Raw genomic sequence first — 14211 nt, forward strand, 5'->3', positions numbered from 1 at the left:
GACAAAGCTGACATAAAGTAGATAGTGCTAAAACACTGACATAACAGTCAAAATTAAGTGGTTTGGGCCGTGGATATCTGTCTGGGTAGCTCAGTTGATAGAGCACCTGTCTAGTGATGCAGGGGTCCCAGGTTTGATTCCTGTTCCAGCCCTCCTGTTACACTGACATGAAGTTGATAATTAAATAGAATATTTTTGTTAAAAAAAATGTAAAGCAAATACTTATATTCAAGTTACATTTTTGTCACTAAAGTGTCGCAAACTAATGAGGATTCATGATTATTTTGATTTAAAGAAGTTTCTGTAATTTTGACTTACTTTAAATGGTCACTTTGTCGCTGTTTACATGTTGTTCAAATTCAATTGTAAAATGTCAACCTCATAATGATGAAAGTTCTGCATATCTTGGAATGAAAAAACTTTGCAGGTATTTTTTTGTGCATATTAAATTGATTCCATTATTTTTTTGGGACTTTCCGCACTAAATACTTAGGTTTTTGGCCATACCTTGAATATAGAGATGAACAGTTTGTCAGGGCTTTCATAAACTGCTGCATAGAATTTCATTAAACTTTGCAGATATTTAGGACACAATATGTAGATGTGCATATTAGGAAAACAAATTATTTTTTCTAGACTTTTTGCACTAAAAACATAGGTTTTTGGCCATACCTTTTACATAGAGATGAAAAGTTTTCTGCGCAATTGCTCATAAACAACTAATGAATATTCAAACTTTGCAGATATTTAGGACACATAAGACATGCATTTTAAAAGAGATTACTTTGGCCATTATTTTTTGCTTCTTAAAAATTAGGTTTTTGGCCATACCTTTTATATGCAGCCAAAGTTTAGTATTTGGTCATTGCTTTTAAATTTAATCTATAAGCAAAATCAAAACTAGAGGAAAATATTTTTGTTCCACACTTGCCACAGGTTGCATTTTTGAATATGATGAACAGTTTGTGAGCACCACTCCTCAAAATTTGTTTAATCCTTGCATTTGATTCTTTAAAAAATAATTTTGAAAGTGCTGATCAGCAACCACTTCAAATTAATGTTTGGATTTGTATAATGTAAGAAATTTTGACTTTTTAGGTCCAATTAAATGTCCTCATAGAACAAAGGAGCAATTATTGACTTTTTTAGTGGAGGATGTATTTAAAGTGCACTAGCTGTGCCAGAATGTGTTTCACCATCAAGTTTTGGGGGAGCGTGGGGTATGTGAGCTAGCTCACTTTTTCTTTCATTTGGATTTAAAGAAGTCCATGTAATTTTGACGTACTTTGAATGGTCACTTTCTTGCCGTTTACGTGTAGTATAAGAAATAGTCTATCTGATAATGATAAAAGTTCTGCAAATCATTGAAAAAAAGGAACTGTTTTTTCAGTGCTAAATTTTTTCGCTGTATTTTTTCATAAATCTTACTATTTTTGGGCTTTGGATTTTAGACAAATCAACTGTAGCCAAAATGAAGAAAATTATTTGTAACAAATTTTTAGAAATATGAGTAATTTAGAGGTAAGTCAAGTCCAGGGTTGTCTATGTTTTGCTTGTGAAAATCACAATTTGCAAAAAATATTTTGTCATATACTGAAACTACATAAAAAAGTTTATATGTGCATATAACATTGTTTCAATGATTTTATAATTAAACAAAATATATTTATCAATTCACAGTCAAAAATGGTTTTTTTCTGTGTTTCAGAGAAAGATATTAATCCTCCTTTTTTAAGAAATAAATTTTTGAACACATGTAACAGTGCCTATTACAGGAGAGCAACCCCTCCTTGACTTTTTAAGGTCCAATTAAGTAGAACAAAGGAGCAGGTAGACAAGTTAGTGAAGTTGGCCTTCAAGACAGCAGAGGAGAACTCAGAGGGTCTACAGGCAGCTCTAGAGGAGGACATGCTGAGTGATGATGAACTCATGTTAAATAGGTAGGAACAGGAGAAAGAATTGTCCATTGATTTAATGAAAGAGATGTACAGTAATCCTGTAAAAATTAGAAGACATCAGGGACAGAAACATATTGGAAAAATATACTGTATATGTTCACACAATTTGCGGCCTATAAGTTTTTTTTTTTACATGTAGCATATGAATTATGGAGAATGAAGCTTTGTATTGTTTATGTAAAATCGGGTGACAATTTCAAGTAAATTCATTGATGTTTTAACCTGGTTTCAATTAATGATATGTTTTGAAATGAAACCGATATTTAATCTTGTATCATGTTATTAAAATATGTAAATACTTCTACTTTATGTATAATCTAAGAATACATAAATCATCATATATATCCAGACATTTTATTTGATAATTGTGAAAATTTAGTCAGAATAATACCAATCTCTTTCTAGTCGCCTATAATGTTATGTAGACCAAAATTTAACTCCCAAGAAACCAATTTAGACGAGTATATATTCAATAAATTTTATAAACAGTTCAAATTGTTTTTTGATGGGACTGGCCAGATATGCAATGAATCGAGATATCAAGGACAAAATGTTTAATATATAAGTGTTGGGACTACCAAATCACTTCGACATATCCATTGTATTCGTGATATTGGTTTTCAAGATAAAGAAGTTCAACTGTATTTGTGCATATTTATGTACCGGTATATGTATGATAAGCATTATGGCCCCCTAAAAAGGGTTTGAATCGGAGAAAGCTCTGAATGAATAAATGATGACAAATACTTATATCCAAATACTCTGTTACAGGAAAGCAAGGTGCTTGATTTAGAGGGAGTGAACCATGCGGACCTGTTTTTCTGGCCTTCAAACGTATGATTAAGCAAAGGAGGACATGCTGAGTGATGATGAATTAATGTTAAATAGGTAGGAACAGGAGGGAGAATTGTCAGTTAATTTAACAGTTTAATGAAAGAGTTGTAAATACAGTGTGTATAAAGGCGGCATCATGGAAATAATATATTTTACTCTCTATGTCTTGCAAATTTTGATTGCGCGTTTCCTTGATTACTAGTATTGAAGCATGTATGAATTAAGGAGCATGAAGCTTTGTATTGATTATGTAAGCATGTTGTCAGATGAGCATATTTCTATTGGAATGCTTTCTTCTGTAGTGACGAGTCAGATCTAGATGATGACGTGTTAATTGTGTGTTTACATACAATTTCGTTTTATTCCTCCAGTAGTACAATCAGGGCAGTTTTGTTGACCTATACAAATCAATGGAGCAATGAGTAGTCCTGTCAAATACGATGTTATGAAAACGTGCAATGACAATTTCTCCTAGTCATTTTCAGTAATTTTAATTAAAGTTTAAATTGTTTTTTGATCTGGCCAATATCTGTGGAACCTGTGGTGTCCACATTACACAAGATTTACTGTACTTATCATTATTCTTAAGGTTTATTGACCCTTTGATAAGGAAGATAACTCTGACTGGACTGAATGACATGTATTTCAGTGAAAAATTCTGAAGTAAAAAGTTTTGGTCAAATATTGCCTTACAAAATATGCTGAACGTGTGTACATTTTATTTACAAATTAGATTTTAGTTGGAAAATGACCATTGATTAACTGAATTTTTCTCTCTTATTCAGCGGGCTATGACTGACACAACAGCAAGACTTAGATTCTATGGGCAATGTGCAACACTTCCCAGCATGGGATGAACAAAGTATATACCTCCAAGAAATCAAAAAAAATCTTTCCTGGTGCTTATTATCATAAAGGAAAATGGTAGTGCTCCAAACAATATCACCAAGGGATTCTGGCCACAGGAAGCATGTGTTTTCATTGAGAAATCCTCGGATAGATAGAAATAAGTGAATGGAATAATGACACATTGTTAACCTTTAGAAGTGCTTTTTTTCTCTCAAATTTTTAAGTTAAACTGCTGCTATTAAATTTTGCAATATACAGATTTTTAAGCTAAAGTAATTTGTTGAATTCATGGGTAGGATTATAATTACATATGGATTTAATGTATATGGACAATTTAATTTTTTTTTCCTATTAATTAAAATATCATATATATTATTTTTTAATCCAGCATATCATAGAGTTTCTGTATTCCTTATTCATCAGTGTAACGTAGAGAAAACATTATCATACTTCCGTCAAAAAAATTCTAACTGTGATATGTGTACTCCATGTACATATTTATACATGTACGTCGTGTCTATAAAACTCCATTTGTGATCTCCCTTGTCAGTAATTGTCTTTAGTGAAGAGTGATCATAGATCTACTATAACAAGGAATTTCATGGCCTATAATATCCAATTAATTCAATAGCTAGAGTGGTTGTATAATACAGGTTTCCTTTTTTGAAAATGGAAACATTTTTGAGAGGGAAAAGGGAAATTTTTCGAAATAACACTTTGTTAGAGTGTAATTTTAATGTATATGAATATGAGCAACTTATGAAAGATGTGTTTAGAGAATGTTGGTTGTATGGATTATATTTTATAAATGAGGCAATGCAAATGTGATGTATAAATGGCTACATTGTTCTGGCATGCTAACTTTGGGAACAATGGATTTAATCATCTTTCATCATATTCTAATCCTTGGGGAATTATTTTTTTCTCCAGCAGTCATTATTCATATTTTGTTAATTATTTCATTTAATGCATTTAGATATTAAAATAATATGAAGTATAGTTTTTGGTTTCTTATTACTTATGCTTGGTAGATTCAAATGTTTATTTTTGCTTTGGAGGTGGTAATTGTAGTGCATTGCACTTTTGAAATAAGATTGATATTTCAGTTGGAAAATCCGAAATTGATATTGTAGACAATAAGTGTTCTACTGTTTTCCAATAATAAGTTCAAAATTGTTGTTTGAGATCAGCATGAACCTTACCCAATACCCATTGTGAATTTTACAAATCCAGTAGATCACAAGACCTGTAAATATTTTCCAAGGTGTAGAATTTACATGTCTGATAATTCAGGGAGTTTGAATTTTTATGCCCCACCATGAACATGGCTGGGGCATATAGTGTTTGTCATGTCTGTCTTCCATCCTTCTGTCCTTTTGTCACACTTTGTGTTTAGCTCAGTTCAAAGCTCAGTTTCAAAAAAACTATCCAAGATATTTTCATCAATCTTCATAGGCTGATAGATATTGATTAGAGCTATGCAACTGCATGCATAAACAGTTTTGACTTTGACCTTGACCTCACTTTTCTTAAATGGGTGTTTAGCTCAGTTTTAAAGATATTATTCAAGATAGTGTTATCATATTTCATAAGCTGATACACACTGATGAGAGCTATTCAACTGCTTCAACATTCTTGTCTTTCCTTTGACCTTGACTTCACTTTTTTTTAAACGAGTGTTTGGCTTAGTTTTAAAGATACCATTCAAGATAGTGTTATCAAACTTTATGTGCTGATACATACTGATGAGAGATATTCAAGTGCATTGACATTTTTGACCTTTCCTTTGACCTTAACCTCACTTCTGAAATGAGTGTTTAGCTCAGTTTTAAAGATACCATTCAAGATAATGTTATCAAACTTCACATGCTGATACATACTGATGAGAGCTATTCAACTGTGTCAACATTTGACCTTGACTTTTCCTTTGAACTTGACCTCACTTTTCTTAAATTAGTATTAAACTTCCTATGCTGATACATACTCACGTAAGCAATTCAACTGCATCACTATTCAAGATATTCTGAAATTTCATACACAAATTCAAATTTTCATGTTGCATTTACTGATATATCCTCGGCGGGGCATTCCTGTCCTATGGACACATTTCTAGTTAACGATGGTTTAGATGTTTCGGTTTTTTTTTTTTTTAGCTAAGACTCGAAAATTACAACTATTTTAATTATAGAAATATTTCTTTTATTAACAGGGGATAAAGATAATATACCAGAAAACTGAAGAGATTTAATTCTTGTAAATAAATTTTAAGCGTTGATTTTGTCCTGAAAAGCGGGATTTCCATGGTGGAAAAGTGGAATGCAGCAAAAATCTAATTTGTATACAAAATCAGAAGATACAACCCTACTCCAATTTTGTGGTAGAACAAAATCCCAATTCTCTTAATACTTCTTGAAACATTCAGGTTTCTATAATTATTGCTAAACAATTGGCAAACTATGAAATTCGATGACGCTACCACGGAACTTTTTCTAGTGGACGCCACTGTATGACACTTGCCCAATTAAATTATTGTTAAGGATATTGTGACAAAATGTTTAGTTCCATCGCTAGGCTTTAGGAAATTTTCACACATAGGTGAAAAGAGTTCGTGGATATTCGTAGTGTAACAGGTACAGGTAAAATTAATAAAATATATAAACATGGTTGTGCCTCGTTGATAAACTAGCGACAGTGATAGAGTAAATAAATTTTGCTTCATAAAATTAAAAGAATTGGTATTCGGCTATTAAGTGTTTTATCTTCGTTCAAAATGGAAGGGGGATTTAATGACTAACAAAATTGACACGTTTCCTTGCGGATAAAATATTTCCAACAATCGGTATGATTTATCCGAAAAAAGATTTACTTTTCGTTTGAATTCATTTCATCAATATAGACTTGATAAAAAAAAATTATAGTTAGTAGCTACGGGCCATTCATATAAAAACATGGTCATTCTACGATCCCGCAACTTATGCAGGATATAAAAACACATCATTGTTTGATTTTTTTCTTTATTTTTTTTTTTTAGATATTGAATTAAATTGAATGGTCAAACTGTAAAGATGTTCAATTAGAAATAGAGTTATCTATCTTTTTCAAATATATGACGAGACAAACATTCCTTCTTGCAAACACTTTTTTAACATTTTATACACAATGTACACTCAAGTCATCTCTTAATAATCAAAATTCCAAACATAACGTTATGTTTGGAAATTATTCCAAACATAACATTGTGTATAAAATGTTAATCACATAATCACACATGTACACAAATTAATCCATTGGAATGTCTTTTCCATCATAGTTCACCATGATTGAGACGAAAACAGCAGTATTGGCCAAAGCTAGACACAGATATATCAACAGAAAGAATCGGTCTAAAACATAAGCAAACAGTTCCCACTCGTTGGTTATGTGACCCTTATCTTTGTCAAAGTGAGACTGATTTTTACTTTCGGAGGGATATTCCGGAATTTCGGATTTATTGGAGCAGAGCTTTGCCCCCTTATACGATTTCCTCCCTTTGTGTATCTCAACGCACTTTTCCCTGGGTAGGGACTGTCCTGTTTCTAAGCAATGAATTCCCTTAATCTGAACAAGCTTGTCATCATTTAGAACCATATCCGACTTCATGCACATGATTTTTCGAAATCTGTCGAAAAAGATCGAGCGTGTGAACGTAGAGATAGGATATTCTTCGGGAGACCTGTTATACACGTGCAACACAATGCTGGACAGCACGCACGAAACGCACACGAGCACCATGCATATTGCAAAGTACAGGGCAAGAAGGGGAAAGTTTTCCGAGGCCGAGGGAAATTTGTCCTGCACGAGCAACAAGAAAACGGTCGTGGAGAGAAGGACCGTTATCTGTAGCGATATTTTCTCTGGAGCGAATGGCGGGAGAACAAATCCCATAAAAGTCAATATATTTATCAGAAAACAAGGAAAAATTATGGTTATGACATAAAATAAAGGCTTTCTTCTGATATGAATATGAAACGTGATATCAGGATATGGGTCGGTGCAGCATCCATAATAAATATTGTGTCTTACGGCGACCGTGTCGATTACATCCCACTCGTTATGATTGCGGAAACTGGAAATGTCCACTTCATTTTTCATTCTTTCTAAATCGACGTTTTTGCCGGTGTAAATCCAAGAGCCGAACTTCATGCTGCACACTTGATGGTCAAAGGGAAAGTACGCCACATTGAACTGGCAAACAACGGTCACAATACAAGGGAAATTATACGTCAAATCCCCAGTGTAGGTCATGCTAGCCCTATAGTCGTCCATGTCGGGCATATTTCCCTCGTCACTTATTCCTTCATACAGGGTTATATCCGGGATCCAAATTTTCTCATATGGAACAACTAACTCCGTCTGATTCTGAAACTGTGGTGGATCCCACTGAAGCATGCAATCCTTCCATTTCATACGGACCCATATTTTCAGGCGGATGAACTGTTGTTTTTCATTAATTTCTACAATGTCTCTTAACGCCATTCCAACGCGAACTGTTAATTTTTCAGTTCCTTTACATTTTGGTATAATGGCTGGGTTATATCTAGATGGGTGTAAGAGATGGTCGTATAAGTCCAAATTTGTGCTGGGGTTCCCTTTGCATAGACACAATCCGATCACGGCCGCCTTAATCAAAAGAAATGAAAGTAAAATCTGCTTACTTTCTCCCATTTTAGTCTGTTTAAAATACTTGCTTTAACGTCCGAGAAAAACAGTCCATCGTCTTGAATTTATCACCCAATAATAACCCTTAGGTAAAGCAGAAAGGCGTGAAACTTTTTTGTCCAGTTATGTAACTGTTTCCAAATTAATATGTGACGTCATATTTACCCACGGTCCTCTGTGGTCATTCTGAATTTGTTTTGTGTTTACGACTGACCAGAAACCATCATTGGTCAATTAAACTATGAGCAATCCCTCAAAAGACGGATTAAATTTGAGTGATGTCACTCAAACATTTTTTACCTATTGTATGCACGTGTTTTCATGATTTTAATTGCTTTATTTCATTTAAAAATGTTGTGCTATATCTATTATAGGATCATCCGCATGCGCGCAAAATGCATGCAAAATTTCTAAAAAGGTTTTCCTAATCGGTCTTCTACCTATTCCCATTTGCAAATAACATTAGAAGTATATTGATAGTTTATTTATTTTAGCAATTAGGTTAATTACATCCCATCTATATTTTGTACCCTTACAGACAGAAAATAAATACAGTATATATATTTGAGAAAAGAATGATTAAATTCTCTCATAAGTTGAATAGATGTAAGACAAAAATATGATTTTTTGTACACAAAAATAAATTAGATACAATTTCATAGTACCTGTATAAGGGTTTATGTATTGCAAGTAATTATTGTAGGTTCATGTATGATATTTGTTAAATTTTCAAAGACAATTGGAGACTGTCCGGGAATTTTAAAAAACAGGTTCATGTATGGTACCTTCTTTTAAATTTTCAATCTAGACAATTGAAAACCAAGGGAATAACTGTTTAAAGTTTCAAGTTCCCATGTTTAGGATATTCTATGGCTATGTTCAAAATTTCAAGGGATTTCGTCAAAAAACAAGAAAGATATAGAGACTTTAGTTTCAGCCTGTGCACGTTGCGTAGTTACCTAATAGTTATAGCTTTTAATGTTTTTTTTTAATATGTATATTTCGAAGATATACTAAAAAGATTTTTAAGGAACGTACCTTTAAAACAATAACAATGACCATTTACCTATGTAATTTAAAAGACATTTTTGTAATCATTTAATTATACTTAGTCAATAGATTTAATTATGTTGAGATACAGATGGCATAAAATGTCTTGCGGTCAATGTCTATTATGTTATAATTAGCACTGTCAAAGGAAATTGTCGTTTAATTTTGTTCAAGAATTTCTTCTGTTATCACAGATGTTGCTAATTTTCTAATAATAACGTTTTCAGTATTACTTATCGGTAATCTACTAAATACGATGCCATACATGCTTTAATCTGTTTGATCTTCTAATTATAATTAACTAAATAATTATGTCATTTTGTAAAGGGATGCATAATGATTACAAACATGATTTTTTTTTTTTTTTTTTTTTTTTTACAATTTATAGCTTATAGGCATGCGTGAGAAAATGATTACAAACATGATTTTTTTTTTCTTTTTTTTTTTTTTTACAATTTATAGCTTATAGGCATGCGTGAGAAAAAAAGTAAAAAAAATCAAGAGAACCAAATCCCTTAATTTTAATCCCAGTAATTAATCAGTTGATTTCTCTTATTATGATATTACATAATTGTTCAAACTTACAGGAACTTGAAACAAATCATGACATCTGTTGCTTAAATGTGTCAATCATGTGTATTTGCTTTTTAACACGATTTATTTTGTTTAATACATGAAAATAACACAGATTCTTTCAAGTTCTTCGTCTAGTAATGTGCCTGGCTCAAATGTTTGACATTTACGCGCGTGAGCTTCTCACAACAGTGTCTTTACTTACCAGCAGAAATGTTGCCATATTTGTAATGATAAATTAATATTACGCGGTTTTCCTTTTTTTTAAGAAGATGTATACGTAAATTGTTGTTTTGTTTTTTAAACAATAAGTTCCTCAAATTTTGTATTCAAGAACACGAGGACATGGGCGCATAAAGGCGTACATGTTGGAGCGAACGCGGGAACGACAACTCTGGATAGAGAATGATCTTTTATCATGTTTATTTATTCAACAAACGTGTTAAAATGTTATAAGTTTATGTATTATTTAAATACATGTATAAACACATTGTGGCATTTTGGATCAATTTTCAGAAAATTTAGATGCTAAATTTATTTGAATAGATGACCTTGAACTTCCCGCTTTGAGGTAAAAATCGCCATCCCACGTATATTGTTCCTTAATTCGTGCCGCTGGAAAACAAAAAGGACTATTTTCTTCAAAATTGGAACATATTTTCAAGCTGTATTATTATTATATCTCGTATATTAAAAGACTGCCAAACTCGTGTTTTCCCCTTTGTTAATTCTCCTTTTTAAAATGATATACTGTTCAAAAATGTACTTTCTTTTGTGGATAGTTTAATATTATATCGAGATGGGAAAACAAAAATTTTAAAAAGTTCTAGCAATTTTTATACCCTTAGAAGTACCATGGCGACACTTGTATACTTATGGACTGAAGACAACGTGAAGCTCACAGACAATGGGATAACTTGAGAAAAACTGAATAGGACGTGAAGTAATTTGGGGTCTTCTCAATTGTTTCATAAGTACTTCGTAGATTTATGGTACACATTTCCTTATTGTTCGGGGTTTAAAAAGATATTTACGGGAACTTATTTACATGTACTGTATTAGTGTATAGGTCCCTGACATTTTAGATTAATTAAAATTTTCATATTTTAAAAGTAATCAATTTGGGATATAAAGGACAAGGTATGGTAACCACTGTATCTGGCCCCTTATTTGACGTGAACAGTTAACAGTTAAAACTGTGATAATTTGTAGTTAAAAACTTAAATTGATGCTTGTTTAAAAACCAGCACTAATTTTAATTCAAAGCATACATCGAGGCCACGAGAGGGTGCAAAATAGGAAGTTTTCCTGTATTTTCTCAATTTTGGAGGAATTTCATCAAATTTGAGATACTTTTCACTTCGGAAAACATAGAGCACAAGCTTGCCTATCTAAAATTTTTACACACAAGATGCATCTGATACTAGTGTATGAAATATATAAATTTGGTAGATATAGGCAAGCTTAAATGCTCTATGTTTTCTGAAAGAAAATGTTCTGAAATATTGATTGAATTTTGCATACATAACAGAAATTCGATCGGAAATTGACATATTTTCTGACCTTCATGTTACCTCTGTGCATCCCATAACTTAGAACCAATACTCAGTTTGTGGCAAGGGTGATCGCTGCTTTTCAATTTATAAACTGTTGCATCATTCTAAAAGACACCTCAAACCAAGGGCTAAAAAGGAGGCTTACCCTACTTTGTCCTTTGACCTACTTATGTATCAAATAAGATTTTGTAATTATTCAAATGTGAAAATGAAGCCAACAAATCTTTGAAATTATGGAGGGAAAACAAATGGAATATATATATAATGATAACTTTACAATGGACATCTATAATGAATTTTTTTTTTTTGCAACATGTCTTCTTTGTTAAATAAGATTTCTCAAGTATAAATATAAATAAACTGTAGTAAGGTGAACTAAGAGTAATTGCTCCTTAGATATTAAGGATAATATTTATATCAATATAAAAATATATTTTTTGTTAGAAACCGAAATCATGCTGTTCTTGCTTTTAGCTGTACCCCTCATTTGTGAAAATTAAAATAAGGTTCAAATTGTGTAAAATTGTCAGTTATTAACACTAACAAGTCACCATAAAATAAGGTTGCATATTTCTTACGATACATTTTAACAGAGTATAATAAAGTATTTCTTGAATAATATATTTTATTCAATTCACAAAATTGTCACCAAAAAGTAGAGTCTATTCCAATTTAAACAATCATTGATATATAATAGAATCGTTACGAATGTCAAAAGAGGGAACATGATAAATATTTCTTAAACTTTAAAGTTAGAGAGAGAGAGAGCCAATTGCTCTAAAATCATCTCATGGCTTCTTCGTAGCTGGGAGGAAATTGAAAAGGTGTGGGGACGATCATAATGTCATCGTAGGAGGGAGGTAGATCAGGATTAGTTTGAATGACTACATTGTTACATATGTTTTGTTCGTGTATTTCTGTCAAGTGATTGGACACCTTCTCCTTAGAAAATGGCGGCGGCAATTCACTGTCCAAATCTGTGTTTGTACCGTTATTGTCCATCACACGGATCCTAAAACATTTACAAGACCCAGAACATTTCGATGTAACAGTGCCTATATACGAACTTATTTTTGTGGTGCATCGATTATAAAAACAGTTTTCCAATTGCCGATCAACAAATTTTGCACAAGAGAAGAGCATGGCGAAAATTAAAACGATGATGCACAGAATTAAAACGCTCGACATCGTTGATGATGTAGACTTTTCATATGGTCAATTTTTCTCTGTTTGAACAAGAACAATAAATGTGATTAAAAGGTATCAAGCAAGCTTCCGCAGCAAATGTAATAAAGTATTCAGAAATCGGGCATATTAACTAGTTCATTAAAAATTAATCAATTATTAGATTTTAACGTGAATGAAACGTCAAATTATTATTTTTGAAAATGTCTACTTTGCCAAGGATATTTACTTAGCACAGAGATATAAATGTATTTTATCCCTATAGATTTATCTATGTACTAGTATATACCAAGCAAACTTAGATGTAATAGTAAGGGTCTATACTTACGGATACATCTACTGACCCAGTGACACTAGCAACCAACAAAGTCGTCTGTGCCATGAATGAAGAGAAATACAAAAATCCAGAAGTGTATTTCATATAGAAATGTTGGAGGAAGATTGATGTGGACAGAGGGATTTTATTGGCTTTTAATCTAACTTCATCTGGCTTACTTTTAGAGCTACTTCTACTTCTATCAACTCCACACAATGTTCTTCACTTAGTACTCTTAGACTACTACACTTCATATACGAGTAAAGTCAGTTTGAAGTAGAAGAAGAGATAGCCGTCCTGTTTGGAAACTGTTACGAGTACATGTATAATGTTAGTGACAGTCTTTCTATTGGTCCAAGTTTCCCTCCTTAAAACCCCACGAGCATGATCCCTAAGATTTAATTGGAATTTGGTCAATGCAGTTTCAAAATAAGAAAAGTATACAAATACGAGTATATTTCCAACACTTTCCTTATACAGTAAACCGATTGCAAACCGTGTCCGAGTCAGGTAAACTGTAATGCTACAATACCTACATGTATTTCGTTACGACAAGCGCACAACAATCAGTTGCATTCAATAAACAAAAGAAAAGCATGTAGTCCCATAAATATCTGTTTTCCAGGCTTTTACCCCACGATTTTGATACTGGAAACCAGAACCAAAGTACAATACAATTTTGGAAGTTGGTAAAGTTATTCCACTAGATTTGGATCTTAGTGCAATTCTCAGTTAAGCTTGGACTTTCAGTAAGGCGTGGCACTCTCGACGTTACATAATTAGCGTCTGAAAACACAGTCTTTCATTCACTGTTGAAATATATATGGGATAGACATTCGGGCGAATGTCAACGAGTGTAGCAGTTATTCAATGACAACGTTTCGTCCGGCAGAGAGGTGGGGCTTAAGTCGTCTCATCGTTGTCAACAAAAATTTAAAGTTGCAGATGTTATTATTTTCCTAACCAATGAGAACCCATTCGCCATTTGAGAGACGTCGAGAATGCCACGCTTTACTGAAAGTCCAAGGATGACAGAGAATTGTACTATCTGAAAACTTTCATTTTGAAAATAGCTTAGATTGCATTGACCACATCTCAGAGGTAAAAAGTCTAGTATATATGTATGTACATTTTCAAAGATGTTTGGATGAGGATTCCATTTTTCAACAAACAGAACAAAAGAACTTAAGTC

The 14211-nt window shown here is 32.6% G+C and overlaps 1 protein-coding gene across 1 annotated transcript; it reads right to left on the reverse strand.

Moving 5' to 3' along the window:
• Nucleotides 1-6903: 6903 nt before the first annotated feature.
• LOC134238947 (acetylcholine receptor subunit alpha-like 2) lies at nucleotides 6904-8431 on the reverse strand. Its single transcript, XM_062721062.1, has one exon. The coding sequence runs from the start codon at nucleotides 8343-8345 to the stop codon at nucleotides 6921-6923; it is 1425 nt and encodes a 474-aa protein (XP_062577046.1). The 5' UTR covers nucleotides 8346-8431; the 3' UTR covers nucleotides 6904-6920.
• Between the last annotated feature and the right edge of the window lie 5780 nt (nucleotides 8432-14211).

Source organism: Saccostrea cucullata, unplaced genomic scaffold (assembly GCF_032062105.1).
Source record: "Saccostrea cucullata isolate Sc308-1 unplaced genomic scaffold, CSIRO_AGI_Scuc_v1 ctg3067, whole genome shotgun sequence".
NCBI classification, from domain to species: domain Eukaryota; kingdom Metazoa; phylum Mollusca; class Bivalvia; order Ostreida; family Ostreidae; genus Saccostrea; species Saccostrea cuccullata.

What these genes read in the sequence shown, in the direction of transcription:
- LOC134238947 (XM_062721062.1), bottom strand. Translation starts at nt 8,345, where the DNA reads ATGGGAGAAAGTAAGCAGATTTTACTTTCATTTCTTTTGATTAAGGCG.